Genomic DNA, 17,767 nt, shown 5'->3' on the forward strand with positions numbered 1-17,767 from the left:
GTAGCGGGGATATTGTCCCACCCGAATTACTGCTGATGCACGGCAGGTGTGAGAGAGAGAGGAGCGGTGGTTGCACAGGCTTTCCGCTTCACAAGAGGAGGATAAAAGAGCCATTCAGAAGAGAAGTTGAGCGAAGCAGGTTCGGAGGTCGGAAAGTGGAAGGTTGAGAGTTGAGGTCGGGCTGGTGAAAGTCAGTCAGTGTTCAGGTAATCAGTCGTTTGGCTGGGTCTCTGTCGTTGTGTCTTGGGGTAGAAGATCTCCTGTTTGAGCGCTCACATTGGACGCTGTAATCCTGGAAATTCGTGTGAGTGAAGAACTGCCATTGGAGTCTGTCGTTTAAAGCTGCTTGTGGAATATTACTGGATTGAACGGCTGCTTGGATCTGCGCTGGAAGAGGAAGAGAGAAAGATAAGTGAATTAATTACATCGTTGAATCAAATATAAAGCTTGAAGAAAAGACTGTGAATGTGAAATTTACTATTGAGGAGGACATCTGTTTCAGATACGCTGGGGAGGAATTTAGAGTTGAAAATTCCCATTGAATTGCATGAATGAAGCGAGGCTTCTGATCAGCCTTACTGTGTGAGTGATTTGCAGTTGTTTGCCTTACCTGATGCACGCTGAATTAATGCTGTGGATTTGAAGTGAACACGAGTGCTGTGTGCTATGCTGAGAAGAGTCTCCCAACGCCTGCTTTCATTCTTGTGAAATGATCTACTTGTCTCCATCTAAATTCCAGAACGATACAACTGAACTGGTGAAGTAATGCTTTGTATTATCCTCTCTTCCACTGAGTGTTGTCGTGAAGTAATCCCTCATTGAAGGCTCTTGTTAACCCTCTCTCTCTCTGAAATTACAAGTCTCGTGAAGAACGGTATAGCTGTGGAAAAGTCTGAACCGTGATACGTGCTGATGGAGCTCTGAAGATGTACAACATTGCTGGTAAAGCTGCCTATGGAGTCTCTCGCTAATGTCTGATGAAAGTGTTTGATGTCGAGGAAAGAATCCTGAAGACTGCAGCAATGCTGTGAAGTAAGTTTTTAAAGTCACAATTTCCCTCTCACGTTCTGTAAAGAGAATCGGCTGTTAAGAGAAGAAACCTTACCTGTTACCTACCGTCTGAGTCCTGCAGATGTGCAGCAACGCTGTGAAGTGAGTTTTAAAGTCACGATTTCCCTTTTATGCTCTGATGAAAGAATCTGCCGTTGAGAGAAGAAACATTACCTGTTCCTTACTGTCTGAGTCCTACAGACGTGCAGCAACGCTGTGAAGTGAGTTTTAAAGTCACAATTTCCCTCTCACGTTCTGTTAAGAGAATCGGCTGTTAAGAGAAGAAACCTTACCTGTTACCTACCGTCTGAGTCCTGCAGATGTGCAGCAACGCTGTGGAGTGAGTTTTAAAGTCACGATTTCCCTTTTATGTTCTGATGAAAGAATCTGCTGTTGAGAGAAGAAACCTTACCTGTTACCTACCATCTGAGTCCTGCAGATGTGCAGCAACGCTGTGAAGTGAGTTTTAAAGTTATAATTCTCCTCTCATGTCTTGATAAGAGAATCTGCTGTTGAGAAAGTGAACATTACCTGTTACTTACTGTTTGAGTCCTGCAGATGTGCAGCAACGCTGCGAAGTGAGTTTAAAGTTATAATTCCCCGCTCACGTCCTGACAAGAGAATCTGCTGTTAAGAGAAGAAACCTTACCTGTCACCTACCGTCTGAGTCTTGCAGACGTGCAGTAACGCTGTGAAGTGAGTTTTAAAGTTATAATTCCCTTCTCATGTCCTGATACGAGAATCTGCTGTTGAGAAAGTGAACATACCCTGTTACTTACTGTTTGAGTCCTGCAGATGTGCCGCAATGCTGTGGAGAATCGTTCCAGCGGCTACTCCGGTCCAATAGCCCGAGAAGACAGGAGTTGCTCATTCTTTCCTCAAGCCGATCATTATTCAATAAAGATTGTTATTTTTGAACTCAATTACTAGCCTCCTCATTTGTCCGTCTGTTGCGTGCCTGTGGTGTCGGCTCCTCGCGGTGGTGTCTGGAGTCAGGGGCGGCTGGTCATCCGAGTCCGCCCCGGCCTGCACCGGTGACACAATTTGGCGTAAGTCGGCAGGGTTGCCACCGTGAGTTGGAGCGGCCACAGGTACGCGATGGCGGACGAAGAGGTCCCACCAGTTCGATCGCAAGTCGTGCCCATCATGATGGGAGCCCCTTGGGCACAACGCTATGGAGGACCAGGATCGGAGCTGAGTTTTCAGGACTGGAAAGCGCAGACAGAATATCTGGCTGGATTACAAGGCCTGAGCGCATCACAAAAGGTACAGTTTGTGCTAGGATCGTTAGAAGGAGAAGCTAAAAGAGAAGTTCTTGCCGCATCAGAAGCCACGCGGGCCACTGCGAAGAACATCTTTGATTTCTTGTTTGAAGTATATGGAGATTCTACCCCGGTAGCCATTCTTCGTGCCCAGTTCTTTAACTGCCAGCAGGGGCCTCAGCAGACTCTGCGAGCATACTCCCTGAAACTGCGAGTTTTGGCCGGCTGAAAGGTCGACAAGATCATGGATTGGGAGAAGGAGATGGCTTATTGAGAGACCAGTTTGTTTTGGGGCTGCGTGAAGGACCGGTGCGCCAGGGCATACGGCTCCAGCTTCGACGAGACCCCACTATGTCTTTTGAGGCTCTTCGACAAGAGGCCTTGGCGTTGGAGTCCGATCAGGGAGAGACGGCTCGGACACCAGTTCATGTGGCGGCCAGCAGCGCCACCGTACCCGCGCCTGTTGAGTCAAATGAGTGGAAGCAGAAATTGAGGACAGAATTACTGGAGGATGTTAAGGGACAGATGGCAGAGTTGTCTCGGAGCCTTTTGAGTGAGCTTCATCGAGGTCGAGTCCGTCCTGTCCAAGTCCAAGAGCAACAAGATGTCTGTTTCAGGCAGGTGAGCCCTGCGGTGGTAGAAGTTGCCGTCCGTCCAGTGGAGGCCAGTTCAGGCCCTGTGAGAGGGGAAATGCCGACCCATTTGATGGGGGAGTCTTTGAAGGGTGAGGACCTGGAGGAAGGACAAGTGTTACAGCTCCAGGAGCTCCTGAAGAAGTGGAAACATGTGTTCTCAATCCATGAGGAAGACTATGGCTGTACAGGAGTGATTAAGCACCAAATACCCACCGGAGAAGCAACACCTAGTCGGGAGCGGTACCGGCCGGTGCCCCCTACTCTCTACACTGAAGTCCGCGCTCTGCTAAAGGGGATGCTAGATGGAGGGATTGTTCGAGAAAGTAGTAGTCCATGGGCAGCCCCGATAGTCCTAGTACAGAAGAAAACGGGAGCCTGGAGATTCTGTGTCGACTACCGCAAGCTCAATAGTGTGACTAAGAAAGATGCATTCCCATTGCCGCGGATCGAAGACTCACTCACGAGTTTGACCCAAGCAGCATGGTATTCAAGATTCAAGATTCAAGATTCAAGAGTTTTATTTGTCACATACACAGTTATATACACAATATACAACTGGCAGTGAAATGTAAACAGGTCCGCTCCATGGACAGTGCAAATAACAGTTACAAGAAATTAAATAGAAATAGAATAAAATTAGAATAAAAAGTATTAACATAAGTAGAATTATAAATAAATCAAGTAAAAGATAAAAATAGGAAATAAGATAAAAATAAAAATATAAAAAATATGTGGATATGATAAGTGAGATAAACTGTAGACTTAAAAATAAGTGGTTAACATAAAATATATAATATGTATATATAAAGAAGTATAATGTGCAAGGTTTATTACAGGTTGTTACGCAGTAACAATAGGGACGTAAAGTGCAGTGCAATTGCAGTATGTGGATGTTAATGTTAAAAGACTGTATGTTTATGTGTGTGCGGGGGTGAAGTGAGTCACGTGACTGAGTTCAGGAGTCTGATGGCCTGGGGGAAGAAACTTCTCCTGAGTCTTTTCATTCAACCTTGGATCTGGCCAGCGGATACTGGCAAGTACAGATGGATGACCGCGACCGAGAGAAAACTGCCTTCGCCACACCGTTCGGGCTATTCGAGTGGGACCGGATGCCGTTCGGTTTGTGCAACGCCCCCGCGACCTTCCAGCGACTTATGCAGCGATGCCTGGGAGGGCAACTAGTCGAGTCCACGCTGGTCTATTTAGACGATGTAATCGTTTTTTCCCCTGACTTTCAAACTCACCTGCATCACTTGGAGAATGCCTTCCGGGCCATGGAGAGGTATGGGCTAAAGTTGAGACCAGAAAAATGCCAGTTGTTTCGCAAAGAGGTACAATTCCTGGGACATCGAGTCAGCGCTGCCGGTATATCCCCTGACCCAGAGAAAGTTGCAGCAGTCCAAGGCTGGGAACCCCCACGAACAGTGAGACGTGCGGTCCTTCCTAGGCTTCGTGGGATATTATCGACGATTTATTAAAGGATTCTCTGGGCTTGCTAAGCCATTGAACCAGCTTCTTGCTGGCACTGGACGTTCCCGTGGCAGAAGCTCATCGACGGTGCAATGGGACTCAGCGTGTGAAACAGCCTTTCAAAATCTGAAGCAGGAACTTCTGAGGGCTCCTATCCTAGCCTATGCAGACTTCACTCAGCCGTTTCTCCTGTATACCGATGCCAGCAATGCAGGATTGGGGGCGGTACTAGCCCAAGAGCAACAAGGAGTAGAGAAGGTAATTGCTTATGCCAGTCGAAGTTTACACCCTGCAGAGCGGAACGCAGCAAACTACAGTTCCTTCAAGATAGAGTTGCTAGCCATGAAATGGGCCATGGCCGAGATATTCAAAGACTACCTGTGGGGAGCTAAGGTGACTGTGATCACGGACAACAATCCTCTAGTCCATTTGCAGACTGCCAAGTTGGGAGCAGTGGAGCAGCGGTGGGTGGCTCAGCTTGCTAATTATGACTATCGGCTTAAGTATCGACCTGGCAGTCGGCACCAATAGCCCCGTGGGCAGTGCCACTGACATATAGCGCTGTTGCGCTTCGGGCGACCCGAGTTCGAGTCCCGGTTCGTGGTCCTTTCCCGATCCCGTCCCTCTCTCTCTCTCCCGCCTCGCTTCCTGTCTACCTACTGTCCTATCATAATAAAAAAATCTATTAAAAATTTTTTTTTTTTTAAAAGTATCGACCTGGCAGAGAAAACGCGAATGCTGATGCATTGTCCAGACTCCCAGCCATTCAGAGAGATGGTCAAACGCATCTCGATACCCCTGGTAAAGAGGATGAATTGTTGGTGGCAGTCGTGGGAGCTCCCGGGACCCAGGGGGATGTTCCGTCTAGTTGGGGATGGGACCCCGGACGGTGGAGAAGATTACAGCAGGGAGATGAAGACCTGTGTCAGGTCGCCTCGCATCTCAGGCGAGGATTCAGGCTGCGAGCTGAGGAAAGGCAGGCTCAGACAGTGGGAGTACAACAGCTCCTGAAACAGTGGAAGAGATTGCGGATCAGAGAAGGGGTAATCTGTCGTTCACTGCGAGATTCAAGAACTCAGGAAACCAGGTATCAAGTGGTGGTCCCAGAGGACCAAGTCCAAGAGCTGTTGATTGCCTATCACACCCATGCTGGCCATCAGGGCCAAGAAAAGACTTTGTCACTGCTGAGGAGGTATTTCCACTGGTCAAAGATGGAGAAGAAAGTTGAAGAGTTTGTTCAGAGTTGTCCACGGTGCACGTTGTTTAAATGTCGGAAGGAGCCTCGAGCCCCACTGGTTCCCTTTCGGCCGAAGGCTCCTCTGCACATCATAGGGATTGACTTCCTGACCCTAGGGCGACCCGCAGATCGATATCAAAATATCCTGGTAATGACCGATCTGTTTACCAAGTACGCCTGGGCCGTCCCCACTGTAGACCAGACGGCAGCGACTACAGCCAATGCCCTTTGGAGAACGGTAATACAGCCGTTCGGCTGTCCCGAGATCCTCCATTCGGACCAAGGTCCAAATTTTGAGTCCCGAGTCATACAGGAGCTGAGCCATCTCTATGGTTGTCGAAAGACACACACGACTTCGTATCACCCCCAAGGTAACGGAGGGTGCGAGAGATTCAATCAGACCCTGTTGGGACTATTGGGAACGTTGGAGAGTGAGCAGCAGTGTCGATGGGCCGAGAGCCTCCCTACGTTACTACAAGCCTATAACAATAGTGTGCACAGCATCACCGGGTATGCCCCTTCTTATCTCATGTTTGGGCGTCATCTGCGCCTACCTGTAGACTTGCTCCTGGGCACCGAGGCCACCGAAGGAGAGTACAACACCACGGACTGGGTAAATCAACACCACCAACAATTACTAAATGCCTACAAGCGAGTTTCAGGCCATTTGAGTGCTGCAGCAGCTAAGAACAAGCGACTGTATGATCGAACTGCCAGAGAAGCCCCTTTACTGCCTGGAGAGCGAGTGCTGGTAAGGGACAACCGACGTCCAGGGAAAGGAAAGCTCCATGATCTTTGGGAATCGACACCATATGTGGTGGAACACCGACAGGGGCCTGATGCTCCAGTCTACTCGGTACGGCCTGAGGGAAAACCGGGACCCATACGAGTACTTCATCGAAATTTGCTCCGTCCATGTCCGAACTATCCACAGCCAGCAGCTGAAACACAGAGTGCGCCGCCTGCCCCCAATGTGCCCATGACATGATAGGGTGGGCAATAGTCCCAGGGAACCCCGAAGTGGAGGCCCGAGTGGCTCCACCCACGCCACCCTGACGGTCCCAGCGGGACAACCGAGGACAGCCACCTGAGAGATATGGCGACTGGCATTAGAAAGACCGGTTCTAGGGACTAGAACCGATTGGCAGGGGGGGATGTCACGGGTGACAAAATGCTGGGCAAAGCGGAACCGTTCGTTCTTTCCATGTTCCCCGAGGGGAACTGTGTTGGTGTAACACCTCACTCCGGTTCCGGGTGTAGCGGGGATATTGTCCCACCCGAATTACTGCTGATGCACGGCAGGTGTGAGAGAGAGAGGAGCGGTGGTTGCACAGGCTTTCTGCTTGACAAGAGGAGGATAAAAGAGCCATTCAGAAGAGAAGTTGAGCGAAGCAGGTTCGGAGGTCGGAAAGTGGAAGGTTGAGAGTTGAGGTCGGGCTGGTGAAAGTCAGTCAGTGTTCAGATAATCAGTCGTTTGGCTGGGTCTCTGTCGTTGTGTCTTGGGGTAGAAGATCTCCTGTTTGAGCACTCACATTGGACGCTGTAATCCTGGAAATTCGTGTGAGTGAAGAACTGCCATTGGAGTCTGTCGTTTAAAGCTGCTTGTGGAATATTACTGGATTGAACGGCTGCTTGGATCTGCGCTGGAAGAGGAAGAGAGAAAGATAAGTGAATTAATTACATCGTTGAATCAAATATAAAGCTTGAAGAAAAGACTGTGAATGTGAAATTTACTATTGAGCAGGACATCTGTTTCAGATACGCTGGGGAGGAATTTAGAGTTGAAAATTCCCATTGAATTGCATGAATGAAGCGAGGCTTCTGATCAGCCTTACTGTGTGAGTGATTTGCAGTTGTTTGCCTTACCTGATGCACGCCGAATTAATGCTGTGGATTTGAAGTGAACACGAGTGCTGTGTGCTATGCTGAGAAGAGTCTCCCAACGCCTGCTTTCATTCTTGTGAAATGATCTACTTGTCTCCATCTAAATTCCAGAACGATACAACTGAACTGGTGAAGTAATGCTTTGTATTATCCTCTCTTCCACTGAGTGTTGTCGTGAAGTAATCCCTCATTGAAGGCTCCTGTTAACCCTCTCTTTCTCTGAAATTACAAGTCTCGTGAAGAACGGTATAGCTGTGGAAAAGTCTGAACCGTGATACGTGCTGACGGAGCTCTGAAGATGTACAACATTGCTGGTAAAGCTGCCTATGGAGTCTCTCGCTAATGTCTGATGAAAGTGTTTGATGTCGAGGAAAGAATCCTGAAGACTGCAGCAATGCTGTGAAGTAAGTTTTTAAAGTCACAATTTCCCTCTCACGTTCTGTTAAGAGAATCGGCTGTTAAGAGAAGAAACCTTACCTGTTACCTACCGTCTGAGTCCTGCAGATGTGCAACAACGCTGTGAAGTGAGTTTTAAAGTCACGATTTCCCTTTTATGCTCTGATGAAAGAATCTGCCGTTGAGAGAAGAAACATTACCTGTTCCTTACTGTCTGAGTCCTACAGACGTGCAGCAACGCTGTGAAGTGAGTTTTAAAGTCACAATTTCCCTCTCACGTTCTGTTAAGAGAATCGGCTGTTAAGAGAAGAAACCTACCTGTTACCTACCGTCTGAGTCCTGCAGATGTGCAGCAACGCTGTGGAGTGAGTTTTAAAGTCACGATTTCCCTTTTATGTTCTGATGAAAGAATCTGCTGTTGAGAGAAGAAACCTTACCTGTTACCTACCATCTGAGTCCTGCAGATGTGCAGCAACGCTGTGAAGTGAGTTTTAAAGTTATAATTCTCCTCTCATGTCTTGATAAGAGAATCTGCTGTTGAGAAAGTGAACATTACCTTTTACTTACTGTTTGAGTCCTGCAGATGTGCAGCAACGCTGCGAAGTGAGTTTAAAGTTATAATTCCCCGCTCACGTCCTGACAAGAGAATCTGCTGTTAAGAGAAGAAACCTTACCTGTCACCTACCGTCTGAGTCTTGCAGACGTGCAGCAACGCTGTGAAGTGAGTTTTAAAGTTATAATTCCCCTCTCATGTCCTGATACGAGAATCTGCTGTTGAGAAAGTGAACATACCCTGTTACTTACTGTTTGAGTCCTGCAGATGTGCAGCAACGCTGTGGAGAATCGTTCCAGCGGCTACTCCGGTCCAATAGCCCGAGAAGACAGGAGTTGCTCATTCTTTCCTCCAGCCGATCATTATTCAATAAAGATTGTTATTTTTGAACTCAATTACTAGCCTCCTCATTTGTCCGTCTGTTGCGTGCCTGTGGTGTCGGCTCCTCGCGGTGGTGTCTGGAGTCAGGGGCGGCTGGTCATCCGAGTCCGCCCCGGCCTGCACCGGTGACACTTGCTTTGATCGCTTTCTTTAAAAAATTTAATCACCATTAAATAACAGATTATTTTCATCCTACTAAGAGAAACAACGCAAATTGACGTTTAGTCACTGGTTTGATTTACTGACACACAGACAAAGAACATCTGACTGTACATGAATCATAACATTTCAGAAATCACTGGTCATGTCATGCACTAATCGGTGGGCGGGGCTAAACAGTCAGTGATGAAGTAGGCGTTGATCTTCTTCTGCAGAGGCGGTGCTTGCCCCCCTTTGACGTCATAGATCCCCACTTTGAAAAACCTGTCGTTTGCTGGGCCTGGTGTCAATAAAAGCTTTTATTGGACTAACAAGGAAGTTTTCAGTTCTGAAAACCTCTTATATGTCAAAAGCTCAAGGGAAATTTGATTTCTCAGTTCATGACCCCTTTAACACTTTCAAATGCTCATTCATGTTTATTTCGCGCTATACAGTCCCTCCAGAAAAACGTGATTATGCGATCGCATGATTTAATGCATAAACAGCCAAAGTCCGCATATTTATGCGGGGGCCGCATTTTTTCAAATACGCCACACTTTCGCCGCGTAAATTGCCTATTTCCGTGTGCAAAATATGCGGGGCTTGCATGATTTCATAATCCCCGCATTTTCGCTGCAAAAAAAGTCCCATATATTAGCAGAAAGTTGAAAAATGTTTGTTTACTTCACACAAAAGCCGCCATTTCCACCTATTGCCATTGGAACGTTTTGAAGTGACGTAATTACCTGACGTGAACGTCATCGAAAGGCTGCAAACCCCGAAACCATAGATATCAGTGAAACCATGATGAAGCACTTTCCATTTGCCAACAAAATTAACAGCAAAAGACCGCGCAAAGCAGTTTCCCGGTGTGTTCACCGATTTAAAAAAACAGCATCATGAAGCTTCGAAGCGCTATGAATCAGTGAATCAATTCAGCGGACTTTGGATCACCAAAGTCACGTATTTCAGCAGTTTGACACGCGGTCCGAATCATGAATCGACTCGCTGATTCATAATGCTTTGAAGCTTCATGATGCTGTGTTTTGAAATCGGTCATCACTATTTAAGTCGTTATTTAGGTTTTAGCACAAAAACTATTCTCGTCGCTTCATAAAGTTATTGTAGAACCACTGTAGTGAGATGGACTTTGTAACGACGTCTTTAGTACCTTTTATGGGTCTTGAGAGTGCACATTGTGCCAATGGAGGTCTTTCTGAGCCATCGGATTTCACTAAAATATCTTAATTTGTGTCTGAAGATGAACGGAGGTCTTACGGGTGTCCAACAACATGAGGGTAAGTCATTAATGATAGAATTTTCCATTTTGGGTGAACTAACCTTTAAGAGATTGCACTTTGTGCATTGGAAGCACTCAAAGGTCTGTTTTGTATAGCTACCTCTGTAAAACAGGAAGTTATTTATTCATTTTTTTCAGAAGTTGTAGCATATTCCTTTTGTAAAGCTACAGAACTTGTTTGACTCAATGTTTTGTGAATTTGAGCCATGTGTTTATTAAGGTCTTCAATAAAACAAGATGAGAACTTAAATATTCCCAGCACTTTCTGTGATGTAGTGCTTTTTTTCCTCTTTTTCATCAAACCGCAGTTTTTGCAAGTTCCCGCAATGTAATTGCAAAAAATTTCATAAATATCCCGCATTTTCCATCGCATTTTTAAAGAAAACGTGCCGCATAATCAAGGATTTTTGCCCGCAACAATCACAAAAAAAGACGCATTTTTCTGGAAGGGCTGGCTGTATTAAAGCGGAAGAGAAGATCCGTTCATGTGCCCCTTCTCTTGAGTTGAGCTGCACCAGAGTGATCTCACGCCACAGGGTATTCATGTTTTTGAATTTCGTTTAAAAAAAAATGGACGTAATTTGAAATCTGAGACTTTGTTTCATGTCAATAGTGACAAAGCACAAAGATTATTGGGATGTATTGGATTTGAGGCGCGCTACAATGTCCCGTTCATTCATCAACTGAAAAAAGGATGACTAATTGATTCTTGGGATTTAAGAATCGATATTGGTTCGTAAAAATGAGAATCGATTAAAATCGATATTTTTTACCCAGCCCTAATATTTAGACAAAATGGTAACAGCTCAACGAGATTTCATTTGTTAACATTAGTTAATGCATTAGCTAACATGAACTAACAATGAGCAATATTTTTTAAAGCAATAATTAATCCTTGTTAGTTCACAGTTGGACACACCGGTAATGTCAGTGCGAGTAGCTGGCATCTGTGGTGGTATCTAGTCTGGGGATCTCAGACATTCTCCCACAATCAATTATACTCCATGTTACCGCTATGGCCATTTTGTGTGTCTGGGCTGAGTACACTTCTCCAGTTTCTCCAGAGGAGGCGGCACCTGATGTAGTTTTCCCCGTGGTGGCGGCATCTGCCCATGAACTTCCTGTCTGCCCTGATGCGGCCACGGAGGTTGTCCATGAACTTCCTGTTTGTTACATCACAACCACAGAGGCCGCCTTTGAAATCCCATTCCCTTTCGTTCAGAATGGGGGTTTCTCTCAGAAGCCAATCATTTTCGAGAATTCAAAAACACCCAATGGCAGTGATAATACCATGGGCATGCGGAATTTGCATACGTAACTCCGCCCCACCGCGTGGATATTTAAGGAAGTACGTGGGCAATATCGCATTATGTTTCTGCTTCGGAGCCAAGAGCATCTCTTCACTAGCCTGGTCTTACCAGACTCTCATACATTTCATTTGAACATAGAGTCTGGCCACTCTCCATTGACAAGCGTTTACTTCCTTGAAGGCGGGTACTCTGTTGAAGTTTAAAACTATTTGATCTGCCAAGAGTCACTCTGGATCTGCCTAACCAATCACTAACGTTTGGTCGTGACGTATGTTACGCACCACCTCAGTGTCAGTGATAAAACCTTGTGCATTTGGATTGTGATTTATTCACGGTGGAGAGGAGAGTTTTGTGATTGGAACGCGCTGCTCTCGTGGTGCATATCTCGTGCAATCATAAAATGATTGTATATGCTGTAAATAAAATGTCATATGTTTGGTATGATAAGAATAAATGCTGCCATATATAACAGCCCAATTCAAATGTTTATGTGCTTTTCTTCTTTTATTTTTTGAGCGGTGATGAAATATTTTGCTCTTGTAAACACTTGCCAGCATTTAAAGAAATACATGTCTAGAAATGCATCCAAATTATAGCGCATGCAACCGCATATAATTGCACCGTCTATATAAACAGTGAATTTTGAAGTGATATATTCTTGAAAACTCAGAGATGTAGATTCGGAGAGCAATTACATTACCACACAACCTTGGTGTTTGTCAAAAGCAGTCGATAATTCAGCCTGGGTTTTTTTCAGAGGGTGGTGGGAGACGGACGGCTTCAGCCAACTCCTTCACCACTAACGGAGCGAGCTGAAAAATACTTTTCCCGGACCACAACATCATGGCCACCAACAAAACTCAGCAGTGATTGTTCTTGCTCCGTGTAACGGAGTTCGTTTGTTCAGGGAAGGAGGCGGGAAACGGCGAACGATTAACAACTTTTAATCAAATAATAAACACAAAATGAAAGTAAAAGCGGCAGCCCCTCACGGACGACAGCTGCGCACATACATAACAAAACGTAAACAAAACACAACTTCAAATCCTCTCCTGGTCCTCTCTCCTTCACTGGTGTTGCCTGTCCTTATATGCCTCCGTGCTCCATCATGAGAGGACTCGAGACCGGTGTGTCTCATTCTCAATCACGCACACCGATCTCGCTCGCTCGTCCACCTCGCCACACTCCGGCTTTAACTTCTGGACATTCGTCAGCGGTGCCACACACTCGTATCTTTCACCGCCGCCATTACTGAACTACAACTCAAACTAGCGCACAACATCAACGTCATCGCTCTCAGCCACTCCCTCTGTTTGCTGATTGGACCGATAAAAAATTGTTCGGGAGAAAACCTAAGCATATACAGCAGTACCAGACGTAGTACTGAAGCAAAATGAAAATTGAGCAGAAGTACGTAGGAGGGCGGAGCCAGGCTAGTAAAACCGTTCTCTCATAAGTGAATCCTCATGTGGCGCTTAAAGCTGACTTTATATTTGAAACTTTCTCCACAGAGATCACATGTGAACGGCTTCTCTCCAGTGTGAATTCTCATGTGGGAATCAAGATTTCCTTTATGGTTGAAATCTTTTCCACAATGAGGGCACACGTAAGGTTTCTCTCCAGTGTGAACTCTCATGTGTGCGTCAAGGATTTCTTTTCTGTTAAAACTTTTTCCACACTGTTGGCAGGTGTAAGGCTTCTCTCCAGTGTGAACTCTCATGTGTGTGTTAAGGTTTACTTTTCTGTTAAAACTTTTTCCACAGTATTGGCAGGTGAACGGCTTCTCTCCAGTGTGAACTCTCATGTGTGTGTTAAGGTTTACTTTTCTGTTAAAACTTTTTCCACAGTATTGGCAGGTGAACGGCTTCTCTCCAGTGTGAGTTATCATGTGTGTGTCAAGGATTCCTTTTCTGTTGAAACGCTTTCCACACTGAGGGCACGTGTAGAGTTTCTCTCCAGTGTGAATTCTCATGTGGGCTTTAAGGTTTCCATGTTGTTCAAAACCCTTTCCACACTGTCTGCAGGTGTAGGAGCTCTCGCCAGTGTGAATTCTCATGTGATCTGTAATATTTCTTTGTTGATTCAAACTCTGTCAACCCTGAAAGCTTGTGAAGTAACTTGTTTCTTTATTTTCATTTTTTTTCTCTGCTTGTTTTTAAAGTCTTTTCAGTCTGTGAGCAACTAAAATATGTTTCTTCCGTTATGAAATTATGATCACTCTCACATTGATCTTTTTCTTCCATTTCCTTTAGTACTTCACACTCCTCTTTCAACAGCATCAGGTCTAAGGAAAAAAAGACAAAAGTTAACCTCAGTTTAATAGCACACCACAACAGCCAGCAAAACATTTGTAAAGCATTAACCCCCTAGAGGTCCGGCTTGACCAACTCGCTTTTTTTATACTCCATTGATTTTAGTAATACAAAGTTTTTAATTGTTTTTGTGCACTCACAATAAAAAAAACTAAATGCTGTGCTATTTGCAAAACAAAGAAAACAAACATGATGTGCGATCTGCCGGCTTTCTCTCAGTGAAGTCCATTCTGATACTCTGCAGAAAATGAACTGCAACTTAGTTAATACTTGTCACACAACATATAAGGCATATGTCTAAAGAAATGTCAGGTTTTTAAATGATGAACATCAACTTGAACGGAAATATTCTCTGTTTATTTGATCCATTTAAAAAGAGAAATGTCAGTTGTTCACATGCTGCCTCATCTGCTAATGGGCCACGGCCACGGATCATGTGCTCTATTCAAAGGCTAATTCTTAGGAGATCTATGCAAACAAGTTGAAACCCACAACAACTCGGTAAAACACATCAAGTTTAGTGTGATGAATTTACATCGCTATGAGATGCGGTGAGGAATAATCCTGGGATAATTTACCTCAGAAGAAAAGTTGGTTTCATTTCGAGGAACAATGGATCCAGCCGAGGATTGTGACAGTTAAATTTATTCTCTGTTCTTCTAATCGCGATATAGACTAATCGTGATATAGACTTCTAATCGCGATATAGTGTCTGCGAATATTAAACCGCAAAAAGACTGTTTAAAAATGAATCCTGTATATTCTGCATGTATGAATGAATAGAACTGACGTGCACTTTCACTTACTACACACATACTTACAATTTTCACAGAGAAAACTATACTGAGATGAGTGAAATCTCTATGTAATAAATAATTGCATAAAATGTTTTAGGAATCGTATTAAACTGCAGATTAACATGTATAGGCTCTGTAATAGAACAGATATAGCATATTTCACAAATAATAAAATGTCATAGACGCAAGAATGTTTAGACAAGATTTCTTTGGCCTGTTTTGGACAGATTATGAAGGGTTTACTGTAAAGTAGCCTAGTGTCACATCAATAAAGATTTTGTTTGCTAAATTCTTCTCAGATGCTATAAATGAAGTCCAGTCAAACGTTTGGACATTACTATTTGAATGAATGTTTTTGAAAGAAGCAATTTGTTTGACCAAAAATACAATAAAAAATCCATTTAAAATAAAGGTTTTTAATTTGGATAGACATATACTATAAAATATAATTTATTTCTGTGATGCAAAGCTGAATTTTTATCAGCCATTACTTAATTTATTCATCCAAGAATCCTGAAAAAAGTATCACATATATATATATATATATATATATATATATATATATATATATATATATATATATATATATATATATATATATATATATATATATATATATATATATATATATATATATATAAGAAGCACAACAGTTTCCAACATTGATAGTAAATCAGGATTTATTTCCAGGTATAACTGAGTACTCAAAATGTGCCTTTGACTCAAATGTATTTTGTCCTGTTTTTTCCTCACATTCTTTCATGCCGTTTCTTCACATACAGTGGGGTGAACAAGTATTTGATACACTGCCGATTTTGCAGGTTTGCCCACTTACAAAGCATGTAGAAGGCTGTCATTTTTATCAAAGGTACTCTTCAACTGTGAGAGACGTAATCTAAAACAAAAATCCAGATAATCACATTGTATGATTTTTAAGTAATTCATTTACATTTTATTGCATGACATAAGTATTTGATACATCAGAAAAGCAGGACTTAATATTTGGTACAGAAACCTTCAATTACAGAGATCATACGTTTCCTGTAGTTCTTGACCAGGTTTGCACACACTGCAGCAGGGATTTTGGCCCACTCCATGCAGACCTTCTCCAGATCCTTCAGGTTTCGGGGCTGTCGCTGGGCAATACAGACTTTCAGCTCCCTCCAAAGATTCTCTATTGGGTTCAGGTCTGGAGACTGGCTTGGCCACTCCAGGACCTTGAGATGCTTCTTGCGGAGCCACTCCTTAGTTGCCCTGGCTGTGTGTTTCAGGTCATTGTCATGCTGGAAGACCCAGCCATGACCCATCTTCAATGCTCTTACTGAGGGAAGGAGGTTGTTGGCCTAGAAGATCTCGCGATACATGGCCCATCCATCCTCCCCTCAATACTGTGCAGTCCCCAAAGAATGATGTTTCCACCTCCATACTTCACGGTTGTGATGGTGTTCTTGGGGTTGTACTCATCCTTCTTCTTCCTCCAAACACGGCGAGAGGAATTTAGACCAAAAAGCTCTATTTTTGTCTCATCAGACCACATGACCTTCTCCCATTCCTCCTCTGGATCATCCAGATGGTCATTGGCAAACTTCAGACGGGCCTGGACATGCGCTGGCATGAGCAGGGGGACCTTGCGTGCGCAGCAGGATTTTAATCCATGACGGCGTAGTGTGTTACTAATGGTTTTCTTTGAGACTGTGGTCACAGCTCTCTTCAGGTCATTGACCTGGTCCTGCCGTGTAGTTCTGGGCTGATCTCTCACCTTCCTCATGATCACTGATGCCCCACGAGGTGAGATCTCGCATGGTGCCCCAGACCGAGGGAGATTGACCGTCATCTTGAACTTCTTCCACTTTCTAATAATTGCGCCAACAGTTGTTGCCTTCTCACCAAGCTGCTTGCCTATTGTCCTGTAGCCCATCCCAGCCTTGTGCAGGTCTACAATTTTATCCCTGATGTCTTTACACAGCTCTCTGTTCTGGGCCATTGTGGAGAGGTTGGAGTCTGTTTGATTGAGTGTGTGGACAGGTGTCTTTTAAACAGGTAACAAGTTCAAACAAGTGTAGTTAAAGGGCACCTATTATGCAAAATTCACTTTAACATGGTGTTTAAACATAAATGTGGTTTAGCAGTGTGTGTACACAATCACCCTATAATGGTAAAAATCCACCCATTCCTTTTTTAATCCCCATAAATCATAAGCAGTGTCTCAGAGCAAGCCATTTGCAGAACCCTTGTAAAGCCCCACCCACAAGTATTGATGGGGTCTATTAGCAAAGACCCCGCCCTCAGAGAGTTGTACACAGGCCGCCATTTTTATCTCCTCGCCAGAGCATTTAACAGCAGCATTCAAGTAAGAAATGTGTTCTTAATAAAGCTACTAAAGTTCATTCAGTCAAGAGCAGTGAGTGATTTTCTGTTTATCTTCTGTTTGATTCATATTAACAGCAGATATAGCAGTAGGTAACATTACTGTATATTACACTGCTTTCACTTTAGTAACGTTACACGGATCTAATACGAACACAGGATTTCTGTATTTGCTGCATAAGTGCAGACATAACTGTTTTCACGTGAACTTTGTGTGTTTCTGAAATAAAAGTGTGTGCATTTGACATTTTAATTGCAATAACACAAGAAAGAGCACTAGTCTAGTTGAACAGCCTAATCACGGTCCGACATCCAGCTCTCTGCGCATGCGTCGGGTGTGTGTGCTCAAGTTGAGAGTGTTAAGGCTTTAAAACATGCAGATGCCTTCTGGTGTGGGGAGCATTTGCATTAAAGGAGACACGCAGAAAACAGCTAATTTTACTCATTAAAATTGAATTTCATGAATTTTGATCTGAAATTTTACAGACACACTTTGGGGACACCTGAGACTTATATTACATCTGGAAAAAGGGGCATAATAGGCGCCCTTTAATACAGGTAATGAGTGGAGAACAGGAGGGCTTCTTAAAGATAAACAAACAGGTCTGTGAGAGCCGGAATTATTACTGGTTGGTAGGTGATCAAATACTTATGTCATGCAATAAAATGCAAATT

The 17,767-nt window shown here is 44.2% G+C and overlaps 1 protein-coding gene across 1 annotated transcript in view; it reads right to left on the minus strand.

Moving 5' to 3' along the window:
- Positions 1-7,112: 7,112 nt before the first annotated feature.
- Positions 7,113-17,767, minus strand: part of LOC307136036 (uncharacterized protein) — a gene marked incomplete at its 3' end in the record, with an annotated part of 45,746 nt that continues 35,091 nt past the window's right edge. Inside the window, exons 4-5 of the mRNA XM_079832782.1 lie at positions 13,841-13,900; positions 7,113-7,297 (exon numbers count right to left, since the gene is read on the minus strand). Coding sequence (XP_079688908.1) covers positions 7,113-7,297; positions 13,841-13,900 — 245 coding nt within the window. The remainder of the gene's footprint in view (positions 7,298-13,840; positions 13,901-17,767) is intronic.

This window comes from Gobio gobio (assembly GCF_949357685.1).
Source record: "Gobio gobio genome assembly, chromosome: 1".
Lineage (NCBI taxonomy): Eukaryota > Metazoa > Chordata > Actinopteri > Cypriniformes > Gobionidae > Gobio > Gobio gobio.